Source organism: Saimiri boliviensis, chromosome 11, assembly GCF_048565385.1.
Source record: "Saimiri boliviensis isolate mSaiBol1 chromosome 11, mSaiBol1.pri, whole genome shotgun sequence".
NCBI lineage: Eukaryota > Metazoa > Chordata > Mammalia > Primates > Cebidae > Saimiri > Saimiri boliviensis.
Genome location: NC_133459.1, coordinates 115,856,494 through 115,881,633, shown reverse-complemented (window position 1 = coordinate 115,881,633; position 25,140 = coordinate 115,856,494). Strand labels below are relative to the sequence as shown.

At 45.1% G+C, this 25,140-nt stretch overlaps 1 protein-coding gene across 1 annotated transcript in view; it reads right to left on the bottom strand.

Moving 5' to 3' along the window:
- Positions 1-25,140, bottom strand: part of ABCA4 (ATP binding cassette subfamily A member 4) — a 131,795-nt gene that overhangs the window by 53,738 nt on the left and 52,917 nt on the right. Inside the window, exons 12-19 of the mRNA XM_039460931.2 lie at positions 18,207-18,412; positions 17,676-17,852; positions 15,659-15,881; positions 11,733-11,954; positions 9,930-10,134; positions 6,157-6,222; positions 3,710-3,799; positions 1,766-1,940 (exon numbers count right to left, since the gene is read on the bottom strand). Of these exons, the coding sequence (XP_039316865.1) occupies positions 1,766-1,940; positions 3,710-3,799; positions 6,157-6,222; positions 9,930-10,134; positions 11,733-11,954; positions 15,659-15,881; positions 17,676-17,852; positions 18,207-18,412 (1,364 nt within the window). The remainder of the gene's footprint in view (positions 1-1,765; positions 1,941-3,709; positions 3,800-6,156; positions 6,223-9,929; positions 10,135-11,732; positions 11,955-15,658; positions 15,882-17,675; positions 17,853-18,206; positions 18,413-25,140) is intronic.

Here is a 25,140-nt window from a genome sequence, read left to right as displayed (position 1 = left end):
AAGGTCTTGATGAAAGGCAAGAAAGAATTCCAAGCACTCCTAGGCTTCTGTTGATTAACTGATTGAAGCCAGGCATGGGAATTACCACCACCAATATCAGCTTTGAATCCAAAACATAAAAAGCCCAAGAGCAATGGTGGGCTTTTTTTTTTTTTTTTTTTTTTTTTTTTTTTTTTTTGGTAAAATGGTAACTGTGACTCCCATGTCCTTGGGTTGTTGTAAAGGTTAAATGAGTTAATACACTTAGAACATTAGAACAGAACCAGCATAAAGTGAAACTCAAAAATATTATTACTATTAGTATTGAACATTGCTTTAACCCCCGGGGAAGTTGCATGTGAGCAGCGGATGAAGTAATTGTTTGCCTTTTCGGAGCCCTGGGGTCCTGGACGTTGTTTCCAGCTCTCTGACCACATGAGTTAGCAGGGGGAGAAATCAGATGGATGCAGGGCCGCCACACCCAGCTCTGTCCCTGAATTCTGATACCATCTCAGGCTATCTGAACTTGTCTTAACAGAGAAGCTGAAATCTCCATGGATCAACCACTAGAGGGAAACAGAACCAAATAGAATGGCACCGGCCCCACATTCCATTCACACTGAACCGCCCTAGAGAACATTCCATCACAGGGTGTACATGCTGCTGTTCCTTCCTGGGGCTCTCCAAAGGACTTGAAGACTGTGTCACGTGGGTTCGCTGCCCTCCTTCGAGGTCTGTGTCTACTGCTCCTTGGGAAACCAGGGCAGGCTGTGTTCTCCTCTCAGCAGATGGCGCTCGGGTCCCTTGGAGGAGAGTGGTGCGCCTGTGGAGCTGAGAGGTCCACGCAGAGCCCTTTGCCTTCCCTGCCCTGACCTTCTGTTGCCAGTTACTCCACGGGCCCCTCTAGAGACTGATTTTTTTTTTTTTTTTTACTTTCTCCAGAACTACCACTAACCCTCATCAGCTGATATTGAAGCCTGCATAACTATTGGCAGAAAAAAGAATGTTCCTTGAAAATAGCAGGAGTTGGGCTGGCACCGTGGCTCGCACCTGTAATCCCAGCACTTTGGGAGGCTGAGGTGGGTGGACCACCTGAGGTCAGGAGTTCGAGACCAGCCTGGCTAAAATGGTGGAACCCTGTCTTTACTAAAAAATACAAAACTTAGCTGGGCATGGTGGTATGCGCCTGTGGTCCCAGCTACTCTGGAGGCTGAGGTGGGAGACTTGCTTGAACCTGGAAGGAGGAGGTTACAGTGAGCCGAGACTGTGCCACTGCAATCCAGCCTGGGTAACAGAATGAGACACTGTCCCCCCCAACAAAAAAAAAAGAAAGAAAGAAAGAAAAAGAAACAAACAAAAAAAAGAAATAGCAGGACTCTACAGCTCCCACGCATGTGATGACAATGGGCATGAGTTGGTCACCACCAGGGACTGCTGGAACAGGGAAAAGACTCAAGGTGTGAGAAACAAGAGGCAACCGTGTGCCTGGCTTTTGTCCCCACTGAGCCATGACAACTTGGTGGCCTCAGGAAAGTCATTTCAACTCTCTGAATGAATGTCCACTTCCCCGGCACACAAAAGAGGCAATAAACTTATTCTACCTCCCCCTCAAGAGAATACATATGAGTGAGCTTTGAATACTGCAGAAAGCTTTTACACATTTTTGGGGCCACAAAGATTTGTCACTAAAATTTGTGGGAAAGAGTAAACAGCCGCTGACAGGGAAAGACTAAGCCAGGAAATGACAGGTTAGCATGGCAGCCAGCCTCTTTGTTGGAAGACTCACAAAGTGGTGGTTTTCCCTGCTCCATTGTGGCCGAGGAACGCGGTGATCTGGTTCTCGTAGAAGGTGATATTCAGACGGTCCACAGCAGGCCGGCCATAGGGTTCAAAAGTCTTCACCAGATTCTTCACACATACCCCAGGAACCCATCCTGGATGCTCACGTTCAAAGAAGGAGTCTTGGAGGAAAAAAATGAACCTGATGTAAACATAATGCCTCATGTACACAATCCCAGGGCTCTTTCTCCAGGTCATTTGCTTCTGCCTATAACACCATCTGCCTTCGTGGCTTCAGCTATCACAGTGGTAAGGAAGACTCCAGAATAATAATAGTAATAATAGCATCAAACATTTATATAGCACCGCCTACATGCCAGGCACTGTTTCGACTGCTTTACACAAATTACCTCAACGCACTCTGATAATGGTCCTGAGGTGTAGACATTTATTATGCTCATTTCTGTAGCCGAGGGAACCTTAGACACAGAGACATCAAGTGTTCTATTAAGGACACATAGGCATGAGTGGCAGAATTGGGATTTGAACCTAGAGCCCATGCTCACCAGAGTGCACTCACTGTCTATAGGGAGAGTGGGCCTCAAGCTCAACCTTGGCCCTAGGCCCTCATTGCTAACAGTGCACAGGGCATTTCCTCACGAATTTCTGGACGTGCCTTAGGTTCTTCATCTTCCCAAAACAACATCTGCCTTCAGACCCTCCCATGACCTTTTCTGGACCGCCATTCTCCTAGTCACCTTGGCTTGAATCTTTGAGTTGACTTTGACTAAAATGTCTTGCTTCTCAGAACTCCCAAAGTTTTCCAATTAGCTGGGAGGGTAGTCCACACTTCCCCATCACCATCCCTCAAATCCCACTTCCCTCCTTCCTCCTCCCATGTGCCCTCTAGTGCAGACCCTCACCCGGTGATCTCAGTTCTCCCTGACCTCCCATCTCTCCCACATCATTTCACCCTATATGGCACAGCTTAATTTATCATCTTAATACTGTGGTTTTAAGCATTTGTTTCCCTAGGGGGGGAAATTCCACTGTTTCTTCTATCTGTGCCTCCTGGCCTTGCCTGCAACTGAGTTGGAACCAGTCCCTAGCCTCCTAATTTCAGCCTAGACATTCCACTCTGGGACAAGATCTTCCCAGAGGTGCAGTGTGTTGCAGTCTAACTCCGGGAGGGGCTGCAGGTCTCTGGTTTTTGTTTTGTGAAATGGCCTCTGGGGTGGGCTGGAAGAATAAAGGCCAGACCCTCTCCTGCAGTGGCAGGCAGAGTCCTGGACTGTGCTGCCTCTCTAAACCCAGGGCATTCTGGCCACAGAGAAATGCATATGCTTAGGGAATGAAAAACCTTGGGAGTAACACAGAACTGGGTCAAAAGAGACGATGAGGGCAGCAAAAGCCAGGAAAACAAAACTTGTCAACCTGGGTCGTCAGTTTAGGGGTTACTAGGGAACTTCCACTGTCAGGAAAGGCTTCTGATGCCTTCAATGAATGGCCTTCTACATTTGCAAGCCATAAGTGAAGTGTAGTCAGCTCCCCTGGAGTCTCTTTCCCCCTGGACACAGAAGCATTTATTTTTGTCTTTCCTTATAGCTCATATCCGCTTTAAGTCCCAGTGACCAAAGTTATTGTTCTTGCTAAATCCTCGGAAGTCAGCACATTTGTGCAACTCACTTGGGATTTGCCTAACAAGGGCACAGGCACACTACATACTTGGTATTTGCTTTCTCCAGGAAATATGCGCTAATGTCTGGGCTGAACCATTCATTCCACACACATGCAGATGGACCTCTGAGAAGGGATCAGGTTTAACTCTTGTCAACAGAGTCAGTTTCATGGGCTTCTTTCCACCCTTGTCACGAGGTGTTTTGCTCTGGTCCTCTGCAGTGCTTCGAGCCTATTCCTCGCCCCTGCTGTGCATTCTTCATTGGGATTTTACCGTGTGTTCCTCCCGGGTGCTCTGGATCCTCCATTTCCTCTGTTACGGGCTCAGTCTTTTCCAGGGCTCTTTCTTCTCTGGTTGAACACCCTGCACCAACCAGAAGCCAATGTTACTCTCCCACCGAGAGCTGAGAACCAGCAAAGGCAGGAAAGGAGGGGAGAAGTACAGGGAGCAAGTAAGTTTCCCAGCCAGGCTCTGACCTGCTTCACGGCTGTGAGGGACTGAAGCCTGATCTTACAATCTCTGCCAATCCCAGAGGGAGTTTTGTTAACAGAAGCTTCTGACTTGGAGAGTTTCACCTCCTCTCCATGTGCCAGGAGGAGGCCACAGTGTCAGAAATTGTGATTAAAAAAAGAATTGAATTTGAAATAATTTTCTTTAGCCCACCACTGACACATTTTACTCCAATCCAAAACATGTCGAAGTCATGATGAACTTTGAGTAAAAGTCTGTTTAAAGTGTTATGACGGGCAGCCAGCTTAAACTACAGCTTGAGAAATGATTCACCTGAGAAATACACCTAGGTGGGCATTTAAATATCTTGGGATTAAGATACCAAGCTCACCAGGGTTGAGCCTAGTGACGGTATTAACACAAGCGTGGACAAATTGTGAAGTGTGGTATAAACACATGCATTGCACACACATACACACATACACAGAGACACTTTTTGGCAAACTTGGCATTTGGTTTAAAAAGATATCAGGACATCCTGGAAGGGGAAGAGAAGCAGAAGGACCAGTCAGTCTGCTGGAGAGGAAGGCAGGGGCAGAAGGAAACCACCGTTGCCAAGCATTCAAGGACTCTCGGTCTTGAGTGCACATACAGGAGCAGACTGAGTTTTCCCAACGCAACAGTTACCCAGGGCCCAATGCCCCTCTGTCCCCTGCCCTCTGAAAATGTGCATTATGTGTGCTGGAGCAACAGGTAGTGGCCTGGTGGTCAGGGACCTGCCATCTTTAGTACTGTTCTTCAGAAATATCCTTCTAAAGAGTTTAATCACTAGAATGAGTTTCTTGCCAGGTAATATATGTGCAAGTTCCAGATTTTGTCCCAAGTGACCAATAGGGGAAGACACTGGATGTCTCCTGGGCTCCATTTTTTTGTTTTTTAATCTGTGAAAGGAGGGAGGTTGGGTGGAGACACTCAGCTCTTTCCCGGTTTTAGAGAGTTTTAGAAATCTATTTCAGTCCAGCGTATGAGACAGGTGAAAAACATTTGCCTTCCGTTGGCAAATATATTTGTGATTCACTTTTGAATATTTTTCTTACGATTTCTGTTTTTCTTAAGAGGCAGAGTATCTGTTGGAATTGCAGAGAAAAAAAAAATGCTCACAAGCCCTGGTATCACTCATGGACATTAAAAACATTCTAGGAATATACCCCTGTGTTGACAATTTTCATTTATTATATGAAAATTTTATTATAGTAAAAAATTAACAAGTTTACAGATAGACAAGATGGATACGTCAATGCAATGAAAAAAATACTGAGCTGTTAAAGTGCTATTTGTTTGACCCAGTGAAAACAAAAGCAAAAAAAAAAAAAACAAAAGAAAAAAAAAACCTAGCCAAGCCTTTTAAAGGCCCTACACTAATCCCCTAGAGAAAACAAACATCGATCTCAGTGCTTACAGGATAAGTCCTGGCCTAGGCCCAATCATACAAAGTAAAGAACAGGTAGGTAAGCAACAAACAGGTGGGAGAGTACTTCCTTTGCTTGCAGAGCCTCCCAGCTCTAGCGGAGTCCCCTGCTTACACTCTGGAATTTCTTTGCTTTCTCAGACCTCACAAAAAAGTCTGTGCTTCTCCCCACTTCCAGAATTTTCTCTAGCTAGGCCTCCTGTTTGGTTCAGTGGTAAAGATGCCATTTACCTAAGATGTGTTGTGGTCAAATGTCCTTTCAGCCTTCTTCCCCAACCTCAAGAAAGATCAACACCAGGAGAGTCTTAGGTATTGCCTTGAAGATCAACAGCTCTGCTCCAGCCCCAGGAGGAGTCTCCATCTTGGGAGAATAAACTAATTTATATTTTGAAAAGATGGAGAGGAATAAAAAGACAGGAGGAAGGCAGTGGGAGATGAATGCAAAGGTTCCTTCATGATTCCCTGGATTTCTGCTTTATACTGAAAAGTTGCACAAGTTCTTTGAACTCTGAAGTGGTTTGGCCTTTTTTAAACAGGGCAATTTAGTTCATGGACAAGGTGTACAGAACACAGGGCTTCACGCATGCTCAGCCATTCGTGCAGGCCCAGCGACTCATGAAAGGTGGGCTCCCAGATGATGCAATGCCCATCGAGGGGCAGATCCCCCAGGAGGAAGCTGACTCATCAGGAATCACACCCTTTACATAGAGGGCTGCCTCTGTGACCCATACACATCTTGCAGAGAGACCAAGGAGCTGATTTCAAACATTAAGATTTATGTTTTAATTTTTAAAGAACTCACCTTCGCCGCCAAGCCAATATGACTCTTGCAGAAGAAAGTACCAAGGAAGTGGGGTTCCATAGTCTCCTAAAGATAGAGACAAATAAACAGACAGGGTCTAAGTAGTCTGCAGTCCTATAAGATCCAGAATTTATCTCCCTGAACCTCAAATTGTAACCATAGATATTTATAGTTATCATTACATGGATTTTCGCAGGCTTTCAGAAAGACTACTCCTTCCAACATATTTTTATCCACACGGTCATGTTTTTGGGGTGTTATAAGCAACAGCAAGACCAATAATCTTGGTTGACATTACTTTTCCAAGAAAACATTTCATGACAGAATTAAATCATGTCCTTTACCAGGAGTCAGATAACAATAATGGTGATCATCACTAACATGAACTGGCTATTCTTTCTGTGGCAGGCATTGCTGTGAGTACTTTCCATGTGTTAAATAATTTAAACCTCAAAACAACCCTAGCAGGTAGGCAGTATTGTTATTCTTGTGAGAAAGGAAACTAAGGCCCACTGAGCTTGAGCCATCTGTCCCTGGTCGCAGATAGTTAAATAGAAATGTAGGAATTCCAACACATGTAATCGAATTCTAATGTCGCTGTTTTTAACCCTACATCCCCACCCCTCATTCTACAGGATCCATCAGGGTTTCAAGAAAAAGACTCCCAAATGTCTAGTCCAGTTCTCTTAGAAAGTTCTGTTGCCTACAAAATGTTGATTTTGTAAAATCATGGTCTCAGCTTTTTAAAAAAGTTGCCACGTGTTTCACAGGCTTTGCTGCCACTGAACTGTATATTCCTCTGGGCAGGTCTGGATCTTTATCTCCACCACTCTACTTCCGGAACCTGGCCCTGCTGAGCCTTACACACAGGCTCTGCTCAGTAAATAGCTGTTAAATAAATGAAAACTTTAGCTTGGCTAAAATAAAACCTTTGAATTATGCACAAATTTATGTTTTAACCAAGTAATTTTCATCTATTATATCTTTTTCCATCAGTTTAGTAGTCTAGTAGGATAGAAAAAATAGACTAAGTTCAAGTGTCTTGTTCAAAGTCACTGTCGTGGGTTGAATTTGGTCTCCTTCCAAAAAGATATGTTAGGTCTGTGGCATAATACGAAATATACTTGGTCTTTGTCCCCAGTTTCTGTGTAGGGCACAGATCTCCTAGAATCCTTGCAATTTCTTGGCAGAAAGGAGTGTCTTTTTTTTTTATTCATAACGAGTCCCTTCCTCCACCACTTCTGAGTTTATGCTAATGATGTGACTCAGGGTAGAGCCCCAAGATAGCTTCAGTTTCTGGGGACTGGTCACCAGAAAGACCACACATGTGAAGAACGGAACTTTCAGTCCCAACCCTCAACCTCCAGTGGGGGAGTAGAGTTCTAGAGATGGGGTTATAAAAACTCTTGAACAGGCCGGGCGCGGTGGCTCAAACCTGTAATCCCAGCACTTTGGGAGGCCGAGGCGGGCGGATCACAAGGTCAAGAGATCAAGACCATCCTGGTCAACATGGTGAAACCTCGTCTCTACTAAAAATACAAAAAATTAGCTGGGCATGGTGGCGCATGCCTGTAATCCCACCTACTCAGGAGGCTGAGGCGGGAGAATTGCCTGAACCCAGGGGGCGGAGGTTGCGGTGAGCCGAGATCGCACCATTGCACTCCAGCCTGGGTAACAAGAGCGAAACTCCATCTCAAAAAAAAAAAAAAAAACTCTTGAACAACAAGATTTGAAGAGCCTCTGGGTTGCTGAACCCTTTGAGGTACTAGGACGATGGTGTGTCTAGAGAAAGCATAGAAGCTCTGCCCCCAACCCCATACTGTGTCCTGTGCTTCTCTTCCATGCAGCTGTTCCTGAGCTATATCCTTCATTATAAAGCTGTGATTGTAAGTACAGCGCTCTGGCAAAAGTGTGGGTAGCCTGGCCACCACATTTCCAGCTGCCATCAGAAGAGGGGCCAGTCTTGTAGGATTGAACCTGTGGAGTCTGCGTGAATTCTGGATAGTGTCAGAATTAAATTTGTGGACAGCCCATTAATATAGAATTGGTTGGTGTCAAAAACAGCAACAACAACAAAAAAACAAAACACTTGGTGTCAGAAGTGGTGTCAAGAAAAAAGACACCAGAGTGCTAACCCCAGGTACCTCATAATGTGGCTTTGTTTAGGAATAGGGTCACTGCCAATGTGACTAGTTGAGATGAGGTCACATGGGAGCAGGGTGGGCCCGTAATCTAACCCAGCTGATGTCTTTATAAGATGGCCATGTAAGACAGGGAGAATACCACATGCACACGGAGGATCAGAGGGACGCATCTACAAGCCAAGGAGTGCCCAAGCAACTCCAGGTTTCAGAGGGAGTGTGGCCTTGCAAACATCTTGATTTTGGACTTCCAGCCTTCAGAGCTGTGAGATATAAATGGCTGTTGTCTAAGCTGCCCAGTTAGTGGTACTTTGTTATGGCAGCCCTAGTAAACAAATGCACCCATGCCACTAGGATGCAAACCCAAGCCTCCTGACCCAGCCTAGAGGTCTCCCTCCTATTCAGGGTGGCTGCCTACCTGTTTCTGCCAACAAAGTCTGTCCTGAGATGATCTGAGAGCTGTGAGTTTTTCCCTCCCCATGGACTGGACCAGCCTCACCGTCCCCTGCCTGCTCTTAGCTATAGCATCAAGAGCCAGGCACAGCTGCCCCCGCACAAGAAGGCTATCAGCTGACTTGGAGACCACTCAGATGAAGATGGGGCATCTTTAGTGACCAGAAAATGCTAATTTAAAGGAAAATTTTACTTTCTACAAAGTAAATATAAGACTGTGCAAATAGCCAATTTTTAGGAGCTGATTTTCCATGCTACTGATTAATTAGGTATTCATTCAGTGCCCACCAAAGGTCAGGCACTATTCTGGGCACTGGGACTGTCACAGTTAACAAAATAGGCCATGTGCCTGCTCTCACAGCTCATATTCTACTAAGGGCAGAGTCAGTAAATACATGCATAAGATACATCATCGTATCAGATGGTGAAGAATGTTCCCCACAATAAAGTAGGGCTAGGGGACAGGAACCCTGAAGGAATGTTGTTTACAGAGCTATAGATATGTAAATATCTTTAGTCTGGAAAGATCCCTGTGAGAATGTGACATTTGAACAGAGACCTAAACAAAGTAAGGAAGCAAGTCTGCAGATATGAGGGGCGGGTTGGGGTCGGGGGGAGAAATGTGCTCCTGGCATGAGAACAGCAGGTGGGAAGGCCCTGAAGAGGAAATCACTTGGTGTGTTAAACAGTAAGGACGCCAACGTGGCTACAGCAGAGAACCACGGGGGAGAAAGGAAAATCGTGAGATGAGGAAGAGAACTGGAGGCCAGATAATGGAGCATCTTGGAGGCCAGAGTTGGGACACTAGGTTTTACTTTGAATGAGAGGAAAAGCCAGTGGAGGCATTTGACAGAGAGGGCTGATACCATATGAACTCAATTCTGAAAGGATCTCACTGTCTACAGTGTGGAGAATGAACTGGTGGGAGGTAACAGTGAAAGGAGGAGGCTAGGATTGGGAAGGTTGTGGTGGAGGTGGTAATAAGAGATCAGATTTTGGATTTATTTCCCAAGTAGAGCCAGCAGGATTTGCTGGTGGATTTTTGACTTCTACATTTACACTTCAAATGCTGGTTCTGACAAAGAGCTTTAGAAGTGATGAAATTTAAACTAGATGAATGGAGAGGTCTGGGGATCTGAAGAATTCAATTACCTTTATCCTATAGAAGGGGATGCTTACCTGGAAACACCTGGTCAAGGTACCAAGCAAGTAAGCCGTAGATAGCAGCATCAAGGAGCATCATCTGCATAGACAGCAGGAAGCTGAATTCGTCCCCTTCCGTGGGACTGTTCCCAATGTTGCTCCACTGCAGCCCCAGGCCTTGCTCTTCAAAGCGAACCAGGTACTCTGTGCCAAACCCAAATGCCACCGGAGACAGCAGGCTCTGTAGTGATGCAGAGAGGGCATGGAAAATGAGCAGTGCCTTTTATTCAATGCAACAGCACCCAGATGCCCTCAAGATAGAGGGGACGGCCAAAAGAGGGTCCCTCCCCACTGTGTCCCAGTGTAAGGCCACCTCAGGAGGGGCCAAAGGAGTCTTCTTATAGATGGCTAGGGGGAGTTCAGAGTGTCTCTCTGCAAAGAAGGGATTCTCTAACTATACATTAACAAAAAACATGAAACAATTCTCAGCCCAGCGCTAGTCCACAGTTGCCAGACCTATGGCTTCCTAGTGGATCTAAACAGCCAAGAAGATGGCCTCAAAGTTCCATCTGCCTACCCAAGGATTACCAAAGTAGCCCAGCTCTGCTCACAGGCTGAATCATAAGGATTTCTTGCCACTAATCCATTGTGATCATTTTAGAAAAGGGGGTGCTATAAATGGCAGCAATTGATGTCTTATTTAACCTCAGAAATGAAAGGCAGATGCCTCGACACCTCTGAAGCCTAGTAAGTGTGAGTCGTGAGGACAGGTCAGAGTTTCTGTCTTTCCCCAGTGAGGGCAGGTGGTTGTTCCTTCTTGACTCTACAGAACAGAGACAGGGCGACCCCAGACGACAAGGGGAACTGCACCCTTCAGGGCCAGAGGCTGATTAGAGGATGGAAATGGCCCATTTGAAAACAATTAGAGAAAAGACAGCGCTCTTTGTCTGGGTCTGGGAATTGTGAACTAAGAAGCTTCTCAGGCAATCATAAGTCGCTTTCTGGAGTCCTCTCCTGGCCAGCGAGCCTGACTCAGTGGACAGTCTCATTTCTGCTCTTCTTTCTGCATGCCCTGGTAGAGCATGTTAAAGATACTTGTGAAAATACTCCAATTCAAGTTCTTTTGAAGCAAAACAAAAACTTTTATTAATTAATGGAAACATCTCTTTGGACAGACAGTAAAGGGACAAACTCCCTCCCTTCTGATTCATCTCAAAGAGTAGGAAAGAAAGCTAAGTGAAACGGGCTGCTGGCTCTCATGTGTAAACAAAGGGACCCATAAGTTGAACTAGGTTGTTTTTTTTTTTTTGAGACAGTGTTTTCTCGTTACCCAGGCTGGAGTGCAATGGCACGATCTCAGCTCACCGCAACCTCCGCCTCCCGGGTTCAGGCAATTTTCCTGCCTTAGCCTCCTGAGTAGCTGGGATTACAGGCACGTGCCACCATGCCCAGCTAATTTTTTTTGTATTTTTAGTAGAGACGGGGTTTCACCATGTTGACCAGGATGGTCTTGATCTCTTGACCTTGTGATCCACCTGCCTCGGCCTCCCAAAGTGCTGGGATTACAGGCTTGAGCCACTGCGCCCGGCCCTGAACTAGTTTTTTAATGCTGTCCCAGGGCAGACTAATCAAGCAGTATGGTGAAGAGTCACTGTTCCATCACTCAGGGTGACGACTGCTCCCACTTTTGCCCCTGTATCTTTTAGCCTTACATGAACCTTTCAATCTTATGTCAAAGGCAAAGTGGACCTCCTCAGAGGGCAGGCCAGGCTTCTAGGACTGCTACAGATCCTTCAGAGGAAACGTGTCATAGGACAGGGGCCAGCCCAAGGGCCTCACCACAGCCTTCTTCAGTTCAGCAGTCATGCGGTCCTGCCAGGCAAAGCACAGGATGTGCGGCAGGTAGAGGGTGAAGTAGATGACGCCACTACAGGCTGCTGCCAGGCTGGCCTTCGAGAAGAAGGTGCTGAGCAGGAAGCACAGCATGATGGTGGCAGTGGAGAAAGCCAACAAGAACAGGAAGAGGATGAATGGGTCGCTGTAATGTAGGATTCTTCCATGCTGAAATCAAGAGGCCACATGTCAGTAATTCCCGTCCTCCACCGGCGCCTTCTCACTCTGCCCCAGAGGGCTCTCATGTTAGTGCCTAAATTTCTACAAGGCATACTCGATGAGCTGAGTTCCTTTATTCCTAGGAATGCCATTTTTCCTGGGAGGAGTAACACATTAGGCTTCTATCAGTCATTAGTAATGCTAAAACATATTAATTGGGAGACCATCAGGTTGAAACTGCCCCAGCATTCTGGGTTCCTATATCAGCAAACCAAAATCCAGCTTAGAGAAATTTAATCACAAACTGCCCACTAACCTCTAATGAGAGACTTTCCACTTGAACCAATCAAATGCTTGCTTTGTTTTGTTTTGTTTTTATCTTGCTTCCCCACCCCTCAGTGGTGCCCTTAACCACATGTGATCTGGGACCTCCTGTAAATCACTGTTTGCTGGAATAAACTCTTTAACATTTTAATGTGCCTAAGTTTCTCTTTTAATAGTATTTATTATGTGTTAACTAAGCAAATCGTTGGTGAGAAGCAGGGTACTATGGAGAAATATGGCTTGGACAAGGGAGGAAGACCTGGGTAGGGGGTCTTGGAGGATCTACAGGGCCCTGGATAACACAGGTAGATGGGAAACAAAAGAGAGAGATGGGAGGGGACTCCAGAGGAGCTTCAACATTTTGCCTGGGGCCTGGCCTGCCAAGGCCATAATCTGTACTTGCATTCTGAAATTTGCTAACCACACAGGTGAAAATATCAGTAATTAATCCAAATCACTTGGAAGTGGATTGATCCTCCCCATCCATGAATATTACACAAATACATTTCCTAGGCAGTCCTCAGTAGCATTCACATTAACCAGTGAATCAACAACCACTTCAGCCGTGTAGCAAATAGGACCAAACTAGCAACTTTTGCTAAGGGAAATGCTATCCAAGTACACTATAGAATAAATTGAGATTGCCAAATGTATTAGACCTTCTTGGTTATCCTTTGCTGGAGGCATCCTATGAGGCACTTTACTCTCTGAATACGTCAATGAGTACATAGAGATCATCCTGTGCTCTTCCCAGAAACATAAAGGAACAAATAGGTCCATGACCTAAATGAGTTCTGATCAACTGGCAATTGATCAGAGTTCAATTGATCCAGAGTTCCCTGGAGCTCTGGGTTCCTCTCATAGAAAAGAGAGACCAATGAGTAATATCTGTCATGGGCATGTGTTCCACTGGGTGGAACAAACATGCCATTTGTCTGCTGTGGCTACCATTTCTCCTTTCTGCTCTCCTGCCTGTGGGTACTGATAGAACAGACTGAAAAACAGGTAAAATAAATGGCAAGGGAGGGGGCTGCGCAGAACAGACCCACGCTTAACTAGAATCCAAATCTGAGGAAATCTGAATAAAAGTCTCAATTAGGACTCAGAGCTCCTGATTTTGTATGTCACTCACACACAGCTCCATAAAAGTAAGTCTATGGCTGAACACGTGGCTTTTGAATGGAAGTACTTTTAATGTCGTTGTTGCAGTTCTCAGAAGAATGAAATCAATTTTTTATTATTATTATTTTGTTTAGATAGAGTCTTGCTCTGTTGCCCAGGCTGAAGTGCAGTGGCGCAAACTCAGCTCACTGCGATCTCCACCTCCTGGGTTCAGGAAATTCTCCTGCCTCAGCCTCCTGAGTAGCTGGGATTACAGGCATGTGCCACCACGCTGGCTGATTTTTGTATTTTTAGGAGAGGCAGGGTTTCGCCATGTTGTCCAGGCTGGTTTCAAACTCCTGATCTGAAGTGATCTGTCCACCTTGGCCTCCCAAAGTGCTGAGATTACAGGGGTGAGCCATGGCGCCAGGCCTGAAATCAATTTCTTATCCTTGCTCAAAACAAAGTTCCATAAACTTCCAGAACTTCTATGACCACAGACTTCTAGGACTTTTCACTGACTTAAGCTAGAGGTGTAACTCACTCTGTGATCCTACAATTTTACCAGCTGTGGCTTCCTCTGATGGCCACTTTTCTTTTTGTTTCTAAAAGCTCAAATAACAAAGGGACCTTCCCATTGTCCCTGCTTCCAGCTTCTTTCCTGTGTTGTTGAGGTAAGGAGGAAGAGAAAAGGGAAAGGTGGGAGAGTCATTCAAAGGAAAACCCTATTTTGGTGTGGAAAGCTCTGTTTCCGTCATCACTGGAACAATGTTCTAGTTCCCACAAAGAGAAACTCTTTTGTACAAGAAACTCTTGGTGAATGTTCCTTACCTCACATCATAAAAGCTTTGAAGACCTAATGGCCCATTCTTAGGAGGGCAAATATCAACGCTGCTTATCACAAGTCAGGCAAGTCTCATGGCTGTTGCTAGTCAGATGTTTACACATTTTTAGTCCTTGAATTCTGAGGACACAAACACGTTGGTACTGGGGAAAGGAGCAGACTGAGGGATGGGAAAGAATAAGGGAACCCTAGAGGAAGACAAGGGGCTCAGCTCCTCCCCTCATCTCTTAGAACATTGGTACCCTTTGCAATGGTAAAGACACATCCAGGTGGGATTGGGTTGTTTGAGCACAATGACCTCTACCTTAGCATTTGTTTTGCTAGGATTCTACCACAGGGCTTAACGAAGCCCACAGATCACTGGATCACAGAGCAACACTAAAAAGACAAAACCTTCAGATTTAGTACATTTTACCATAAGAAGAAAGGGCAAGATTTGGCTTAACTGGAGATGTGTTGTTTGAACAGGATTTGATGGAAGGATCAGGTGGGCACCAGATATGGGCCAGCATGGGATGGGAGACACTCAGCCAGTCTGTGGTCACCACACACACTGCCTAGTGCAGCACAGCACTTCATATGATGATGGGGAAGAAGTAGAACAAGCTCCACTAGTCCATAGCAGGAGCCTGCAAAGCCTGAAGTCTAAAAATTATACCAAATTCCATCCAGTAAAATATCAAAAATATGCAAATTTATATCCTTATTATTCACCTAGTAAAAACAATCATTTGTGGTGGAAGAGCTAAAAATGAAGGATAGCAGCGTATTGCACAATAATGTTTCATTTCCAAGTCTAGCTCTCAAAGGAGTTGCAAATTTGCAGAAGATGGACCAATAGATGCTGCCTGTGGCTATAAAAACTCCTTATCACGGAGGAAAGATGAGCTCCAAATTCTATCCTATAAAAGAGAGAGATCTTAGAGATTTTTCAGGCAGCAGAAATTTTTTTGGTGAAGCCATGTATGAGGTGACCATGATGGTGATTAGTAAATAATCCAGATCTCCTCCCTTACTAACATTGAAAAGGCTTTCCCCATTTCAAGTCTAGCCAGTTATTAAAATGGTAAGCCTGGAAAAACACTCCCTGAACTGATTTCTTTTGTACTGGAAAGAGAAGACCACTTTGAATACACTGTCACCCTGTGCAGGGCTCTGCTAATAGCAGCATCTCCAGATGGTCATAGAATGGAACTGGAAAGTCTGTGTGGATCATGGACTCCTAAGCAGGAAGTGGGAGATGGGAGGATGTGGTAACACAGTGGCTCCTTGGGGAGATTTTGTCTCTCTGAGTATCTTCCACCTTGGCTAAAAGGAAGGGCTGGGAAGCTAGAAGGCATGTTCTCCTTGGTGATCAGATGACTAGTCCAGGCACATTAACAGGAGGAAAGGGGAGACAACCCAAAGTATTCAAGATTTTCTGGGCCTTCTCCATTTTGCTTACCATGATGAATATCGTCAGGAGAAAGATGCTCATTGACATGATGGAGAAGCTGTCCAGGAACCAGGTACACCAAATCACTGCATTGGAGACACCTTGATTTTTCAAGTTCTCTTTCAGTCTCAACTCCTTCTCCAAGACGATGCTCTTCACAGTCATGGAGACAGAGTAGATCCATGCCAGCACCATGAAGATAGGGAAACAGCGGTTCAGGATGATCATAAAACTAAAGCAAGAGGAGAGAAGCAGAATGGTAAAGAGCTCTGTACCTGGTAGAGGCAGAAAAAATGTTTGTTGAATGAATGTGTTGAAAACAAAGCCCAGATGGAGGGAAAGGAAAACAGGAAACCCTCCCCTGGACATTCAATGGGCTGGAATCTTTTAATACATTCCACGTTAGTCCTGAAGCATTATTTTTTCTTTATAGTGGAGTGTTGGCTTTCTGGTTAGCCCAGGTGAATGCTCTATGAGTAAAATGTGTCAATAAAGTTACATACTCTATGTCAAAGATCTTCCCTGTAAAGCCTTGCAAGGAAAAGACTGTGGACTTCATGATGTGGATGGAATTAGAGTAGACAGCTACATGCTGGCACTGAAACTCAAGAGGGTAGAGCACTGACAAGGACAAGTGGTAGTTGTAAGATCAATAATTTGGCTCCCCAAGGGGGTCAATCACCCCAGCACAGTCTGCCCTGGAAGTTCAAACCCTAGTTATGCAAAAAGAGGCACAAAATAACTAATCAGTTTAGCACTTTCAGAAGGCAAATGATCCATCAATAAATAGTTATCCAACAGCCACTGGCTCCACCACCAGCCATGCACAGGAGGAGCAGACCCTGGTATATCCACCCAGCAAACAGGATAGATTTGATACACTGGAATGACTTTCTTGTGAACTTTACACATGTTTTCCCTGTGCTCCATGTGCTAGTAAATCCCTTGGGATTGTTATCTATTGAAAACTGCTGTGTGTTGTCATTGGACGGGCCCAATTCCAGCGTGGGAGGGTTTCACTCAAGATGGCCCTATGGAGAAAAGCATACATTTGTAAAGCATGCACTTCTGGGACTGGCCACCAGAGGACTCTCCCACACCGAAAGACCCAGATCTCTATTGCCTCCCCACACCCACCTCATTTCCTCACCAGTCACTCCCATTCCAATCCTAAAGTGGACCTGGGCTTTTGCCCTTGGCTGCATTTCCCAGCTCTGCGTATTGCCCAAGCCCAAACTAACTGCAGACTGGCCACTGTTAATCTCAAGTTTTCTGTAGAGCTGAGGCTGGCAAACCCACTGGACAGTTATTAAAAGAGGGTTTCCTGTGTTCACACTGGGTTTTAAGTAAATTCAATTGTAGGTCTCTACTGCTGTCCTGGTGGCGTGTCTGACTCATCTGTAATGACAAATGATCCTTCTCGACCCTCTACCCCGGCCCCTTCTCTACCACCCCCAAAGCCATGTTCAGTGAAACAGCAGGTTGCTTGCTTGGCTTGCTCCTGGTCAACAGATACATGGGCCAGGGATAGGGGTGGCCAGGGAGGTGGGGCCTGAGCTTATCTAACACATTCTTCTACTTTGTCATTAACATCATAGGAATGTTAGGGAAGGGGGCTGCATTATTCCAGGGCTCCTGGGAACCACACCTACTGGCCATGCAGAGTCCAAAATGAATGCTAATGTGGCAATCACTGGGCAAACATTCTGACTAGAAACCTTCCACATACCAAACATACTACATAGTGGGGAATGTGTCCCCTCCCCTAGCCTCACTTCCCTTGCTTTAATTTTCCCCTTCCCTTTTCCAGCTACACCAACTCTTTTTCCTCTCACACCACTGCACTGATTCATCTGTGCCTGACTGGAGCTTGGGAGAAGCAGGTTCCTTAGTCTCCAATTTGGCTCTGGTCCCTGGGGCTGTTTACAAAGACACTGAAGTCTTAGGAGCACCCCTAGCCCAACCCAGCCTACCCCAGCATCCCAGTTAGCATGTCATGGAGGAGGATTGGGAATTTGGGACTCACGAATCATCCACGAAGCAGGGGTAGGGCATCTGCTGGAGGTAGATTCCAACTGGAGCCTCAGCCTGCACCTGGCTCCTTGTGATCCCCTGTTCAACCATGTCCTGCAGATAGGCAAACCCGCCCCAGATGTACCGGAAATCTTCCACGGGATCAGCTCTGGGACCAGAATCCCAGTACCTGAGAAGACACAGAGGGACAAAGGGGCTCGGACAGCTCACTAACACCTTCCCGACCACAGGGTGACTCAGAACTCATTCTCTTAAAACCCTTCTCCTGAAAGTTTCCAAAGGATCCAATTCTATTTCCTAGTCCTCAGTTTAAATCTCAGTTTTAAATATTAGCCACAACATGACTCGGTCATAGCTTTCATCCAAGGACACTTTGTTGAGCTTTATAAAATATTTTTTTTTCTTATTTAACTTAACTTTGTTGATATATAAGCCGAGTAACAGTCTTAATCCCTTTCTCTTTACCAAATATAATTTCCCACTGACTTTGGAGAAACCCAGCAAGCCCTTCCTGAAACATCACCTGTCTTTAATTTTATTGGTTTTCTCCACCACATCTATGTCCATTCGGATCTTGTATTTCACATGGGGTGGTAGGGAGCTGGTCCAGGGATACATGTCAGGGAATACCACTCCGGCCCAGAACCTGTTTTCCTCCAGTAGAGACAGGGCACGTTGGGTGAGCTGAGTTTCATCATCATAGTTTTCAAACTTATCCAGGACCAAGCACTGTAGATAGTCACAAAGTTGAGAGAGTTTGAGGATCAACAACAGCAAACACTTAACTGCACACACAAAAAGGCAGAGGATAAGGGCTGCTGCCCCAGAAAATGGTCAAATGCAAGGAGGCCTATAAACTTAATGTTTGCTTAACTCTGGAGTCTGGTGTTAATTTTTCAATGCGTCCAGTTGTAAGGGTGCAAGACAGCTTGGAAACGCTGACATGCTTATCCCTGTAGAGCTAGTGAAAACCACACTTTCCAGATGTCCAAAGCTGTCCAAATATGCAAGTCCTCAAAATGACAAAAATACTCCAGGCTTTTACTCCCCAGCATGGGGAGGCAAGGGAGTGGGGTCACATTGGCTACGGGCTGCTTTGAAGATCATTAAGCCTGACGATTAAAGAGCTTTAAAGAGAGAGAGGAACATTCCTAGCATTGAACCTTTCTGGCTCTCTCCAAACACACAGATGACCAGCTGAGGGAAGAGCAAGGAGGAAGAGAGAAAATAACCAACAGCCAAAATGACTTGTCAGGGAAATCACTTCCAATTACAATTCTGTGACACGTATTGCTGGAGGAGGAAGAATTTCTGTAATATGCCTCTTTTCTTCTCCTGGAAGAGGAAAAAAACCATTACCCACAAAAGAGCAGAACTAAGAATGTTTAAAAATTTGAATATGAGGGTTGTCCACTTTTATAGATTGGTTGAAGCACATATATTGTTACATGCATCTGTTTTTATTATTTTTTTCTTTTTTTTCTTTAACCTCTTGTTTCTATCATTTCGAGGGCTATTGGTGCTGACATTTCTTTCTTAGAATGTAACTCTCCAGAGGTCAGATGGTCTTGTCTTGATTAAGTTGTTCCCTGAATGCATACTGAGAGTCTGCAATGTGTCAGAGCCTGGTTGACTCTAGGAATATAAGAAGGAAAGATAAAAATCTCTTTCTGAAAGCAACTTGAGGGCTAATGAGGGAGAGGATTGGAGTATGCCAACAATCATGATGTGGAAGGAGCAGGTTCTGATGAAAGCAAGCCCAGTGTAGGGGAAGCCCAGCAGAGGGATACAGCTAAGTCTTCCTGGAGGGGTCAGGGAAGGCTGCCTGGAGAAAGAGCCTCCTGAGTAGGAGGATAAGCAAGAATTAGCTGGAGACGAGAGTGGGGGAAAGGTGACCTCAGGTACAGGGAACAGCAAATGGGTGTCTGGGGACCTACAAGAATAGAGCAGTGGTTCCCATCTGTGGCTGTGCTTTAGAACCAATGGTGAGCTTTAAAAGATACCTATGCCAGGCCCCGCCCTAAACAATCAAATCAGAATCTCAACAGGCAGGGCCAGGGTATCCATATCTTGTCAAAAGCTCCCCAGGTAATTGCAAGGCACAGAAGGGAGCATAGGGTGAAGGGAGGGGAGTGTGAGAGCAGCACTAGAAAGGAGGGTGGGACCACACGGTTTGCCCTGTGGGACTCAGTAGTGTGAACAACCAACGCAGGGTTTCCCTGAACACGGGGCCTTCAGTGCTCGGAGCAGGGAAGTTCTGGGCAAGCCCTAAAGAGCCGCAGGAGCTAATGTTGGGTTTCAAGCAGGGATATGATCTACGGGATCATATGATCACTGGTAGTGGAGAAGGGGGAAAGCAAGCAGGAAGACTGGGTTGTTGATGTACCACAGGCTTTAAGGAACAGATTCATCCCCACAGTCGGTGAGTTACCTGGAATCTCATTTTACTGAGGAGGAAACTGCGCTTTATAAAATATCTTATTTTTTCGGGGAGACCTGCCTGAGGTCACACAGGGAGACAGTGGCAGAGCTGGGACTCCCTCCCCCATTGCAGGCCCAGAGTTCTTCCTGCCACACCAGGAACCATGGGAAAGACTGGATCCACAGCCCGGCACTCAGCACCTTCACAACTGTCTTGTCAAGTAGGCGGAACAGCAATTAGTACTTATCCTCACTTGGCAGCCCAGGAACTTAGGTTCAAGGAAGCTAAGTGACTCCCCCACGGTGCTAAGAGTCGGTATCAAACCCCAGTTTATTTGATTCCACAATTATTACCAGAGAAATAAAGAAACAAGAAAGGCAGACAGGGTATAAGGACCTGACCACAGAACCAAGCTCCACTGCACTGGGAAGAAGCAGGCAAACCCAATTTATTCACCAAAGACCCCCTCATTCCCAAGTTCCACCTGAGCCTCAGGCAATTCAGAGGCTGTGTTTGAACAAGGGCTGCACACCCACACTTCTTGGGCTTCCTGAACTAAACTGTCCCACCCCGGGCTCCATGCCCTGGGGGCGGAAACATGCAATGTTCTCAGTCTTCTAGAATAAAAGGAAGAAAACTATTAGAGTTCCAGCTGGTATGGGCAGAGGAACACAGGTACATGAAAAATTCTAAAGGGCCCAGGCTTAAGAGACACCATGCTATTGAGATATTAATAATTATCTTAAAAGGAAATATACCAGTATGTGTAGTCACCCATCGCAGAGTTAAAGGAAACGGAGAATTTTCTGTAGGGAGTGATTCTCTCACAAACAGGCATTGCCCAGTCTAACACTGACCAGTCCTTCAATGAGAAGTAGGACTTAAAGAGGTCACACCCCAAAGCTTCTCAATAAACGTTTGTTTCTTCCGGGCAGAAATAATGTAAGGTTTGCTATTTGAGAAATAGCTTGCGTATGTTGGGGGCGGGGGTAGGTGGGATCTAATATGCAGACTGTTAGCATAGTCCCTGACAAGGGCCTGGCACCCAGTGTTTATCAGTAGTTAACCCACCCAACCACACTGCTCAAGGACAAAGGATTGACAGTGTGATGCGTGGGCCAGGGGACTTCTGAACTGAACTCTAGAGTACATTTTTTAAATGTGCATTTAAATTTGCTTTAGGGAGACCTCAATGTTCTACAAAGATGAATAATAAAATAATTTCATTTTATTGGTTTGTCAAGTTTAGAACTGCACATAGAGAATTTTAGTATTGGCAGTTAGAGTGAATCTGAAATTTAATTTCAAAAATGAAAAACAAAATTATTTGGGGAGATGAAAGTCTTTGCACTTCATGTTGTGACACACACATAGAATGTTCTACCAGTTCCCTCAGTCATGGGGCATTTGGACAGAGCCCTAGAGGTCTTGTGGTCTGATATTCTTGCTTTGCTGGTGAAGAAACTGGGATCAGGGGAGCAAAGAGCTTTGCCCAAGGTCAGTGTAGGTCAGAAGCAGAGCCTGCATCCATGTCTTTAGTGCAGAGCCTGAGGAGTGTCTCTGCTGCCTACTCGTTACTCTGAGGGTAAGCCACACTCTAGCCACAGACTGGGGTGTAACATTCCTGAACAAGAAGATCTTCTGCCCCAAAGCAGCACTGTTCAGTAGAACTTTCTGCAGTGATGGAATTGTTCTATATCTGCCCTGTCCAATATGGCAGGCAGGAGCCACAAATATCTATTGAGCCCTTGAAATGTGGCGAGTGCATCTGAGGCATTGTGTTTTTAATTTTAATTAATTCAAATTTAAATAGCCCCATGTGGCTACTGGCTACTGTATTGGCCAGCACAGCTCTAGAGACAGTAAGTTCCTTGAGTTCGGGGCCACAGCTTGTTCACCGTGGTCTCTGGAATAGCATTTTGTCATGATAGGGCCTCAATATATGTTTACTGAGTTGAGTTGGTTTATGTGTTTTGAACACAACCCTGCATACTACCCCAGAATCACGATAAGCTAGGAGAAATTCATAAAATGTAAATTTTTGCTATGGTGCTAATGAGAATATAACTCTTGAAACAAAAAAGCTAATAAAAATAAATATGTTTCAGTAATATGACTTTCAGAGCAATCTGGCCCATTCTCTTTGAACTCCCCTTTCATGTCTTAAGGGGAAATCTATATGGGAATAAGCAGCTGATGTTTTCTGTGGCATTGTTGACTCCTGTGATGACGTGAGCTCCATCCTGGCTGGTTTATCAGACAGCTGATTCATAGTCATGTTTCCTGATGTGCCCCCCTAGATTGATACCTTGATAATCTCTGGGGGAAAAAAACTTAAAAGATTCTCAAATGTTCATTTACCCTAAAACATCTGACCCTTTGTCTTCCTTGCTACTTGGTATAGCACAGTGTTTAAAAGTCTAACAGACCTGTTGCCATTTCCTAACTGTGTGGCTTCTGTTTCTCTATCTACAAAATGGAGATATGCCCTGTCTCACAGATTTGTTCTAAGGATCACATGAGATGGTGTTTGCGAAGGGCTTACCAAGTGCCCCCTGTAGGAATAAAAGCAAATGCTTAGTAAAGGCTTACTACGTGGCCAAAACTGGTCCAAGGACTTCACTCGTATTCACCCATTTCATTCTCACAACAACCTTATGAGGTCCAAGTTCACTTATGAGGTACAACTAGGCAAAGTAAACCTCCTCTGGAGAGAGCCTATGTTTTTAACCACTGTGGTATACCAAATCGTCTCACAAATGAAGACCCAATAAATACAATTTTTATTACTGTTTTTGCAAAATTTCTTGAAAGTCAACAGAGTCAAGTGACTTTTAAGCCCCAGCCAGGTTACCTTTTAGCCATAACAGCTGTTTATCAGGGGAGGAAGAGAGTTATTTTCTTTAAATAATATGTCTGGGAATATATCCCATCCCGAGCTGATCTACAACACCTCATCTGGTTAGAACAATGCTATGGACAGAAGCCAAAGCCCATGTCCCAGCTGGGCAGTAGGGGAGGTGAGAGGGGGTGGGTCCTTACCTACTGAGGCTCACTAGTGGCTTGTTAGTCATTAGGTGAAAGTCAGACAACTCTGCCCATAGGAAGGTCTAACAAAGCTAATCCTGAATGTCATCCTTTCTGCATCTTCCCAAGGTCAAGGCAGAGCAATTATAGAAGCTGCTCTGGACATGAATCAAAAGTTCCTGGGTCACCCTCTGAAGTATGACTCATGAGGTAGCCTTGCATTCTCATGGGGAAGCCACCTGCCTTGCAGCAAGTGACTTCATTCCTTATTGGTACTTGCTTTGATCCCCAAAGTCAAAATCTTGGCAAATGGACATGCATATTAGTGCATGTGTATACATAAGTATTTTTGGAAGACAGAGATGAATACATTCTCAGCAGAGGTTTTTGATTTTGATATATTTGGTCTGGTCTGATTATCTTATAAGTTAGAACATAGTCGGTTCCATGAGGTTAGGGCCATGGGAGTCTATCTGTAAAAGCTGTCTGCTTCTACACTAAGAGTAACCATGAAATCATGAATGTTAGGGAAGAAAGTAGGTAGACAAGAACTGGCCAGTGTAAAGGGCACAACATAAACCTAGCACCACTAGTGGGAAAAGAATTCAAAGGGCATCTTCAATGAATAAAAAGACAGCACCTGAAGGCCTCAGAGGTAGATTCTGGGCAAATGCTGCAGCCAGAGCTTAGAATCTCAAAGAGAACCATTGTAATGCCCTGTGACAGCCAATGACAAATAAAGCAATAAAAGGGCTTCCCGCTTCTCTTTTAGTTTTCCAATGGCTGTGGCTGAGCCCAAGTGGCAGGACCACCACCATTTGAAGTCCACACAAGTCCTACAGCTCTTTGTTAGTTGTTTTGCTAGCACTCACCAGGAAGCAGAGTTCACTCTGGCGGAAGAGGTTTGAGTCCTCTCCAGCACAGGCAGCTGTGCTCAGGACCTCTGGAGAATGCAGTCATTTGTTTACACAGCTAAATCAAACACCTCCTTGGGAGGACAAGCTGCAGTAGCAGCAGGCTTCCTTCTTCCACTGTAACCTTTCTGTCTGTAATTCAAATACATTTAGTAATAGCTACATTAAATTATCTGTTAGGTGAGAAATGATGTCCAGTGGAGGCACAGAAAGAAAGAAAATCTTTTTTTTTGTTGTTTAAACTTGATGATGAAAGTGAGGAGCAACCCTGTGCTGATGTCCTGGCATACGTGGACACATTTTGACTAATACGGACATGCTAGGGGGAGAGGTCTTTGATGGTAAGGGCCTCCTTAGAGATGTTGGCTGTATAATCCCACCTCTTACATCTATAACTCCTAAGCTCAGGCTGAGAACAAAGCAGGCAATGAATGCTAGTAGAGGGCTCAAGTGGCCCTGCTGGTGTTAAGGTAGACACCTGGGGTTCCTTTTGAGAAACGCCAATGGACGTGGGCAAACATCCCAGAATGAATTTCCTGGCAAATCTAAACAGTACCATTCAAGATTTATTTCCCACTACATGGAAAAAGCCACTGGATAAAATAGGCTTGGGCTGTCCAAGTTGGTTGGAATGGTGAGTTAGAGGCCAAAGGCACTGCAATAAATTTTATCTTGCACACTGGGCCCCACAAACAGACATCTGAAACGTTCACCCACAGAGAGTAAGGAAACACACAACGACGGGAAAACAAAGGGACAGGAAATGCACAGCTGTTAAAAAATGTCTGTTTCTAAAATAAACAAATTAAGTACAATAATGAAACAAATAAAAAGGTCAAGTTGGAGCACAAAGATTCACACTGGGCCACTAGGTAATGCCTGCATCTAATTGGGTCCAAAGGAAGAGATAATCATGTGGCTGACAACCGCAGGGCACTTGAGCTCTCAAAGTTTCTTGTTGAATCATCCCAACAACTTGGGCACATGGGAGGGAGCTACTATATTCAAAACCTCTGGTAATCAATAGAGCTGGGCACTAACCAATCAGACCACATTCCAGCCACAAACACCTGGTTCAGCCACACCAGTGAAGG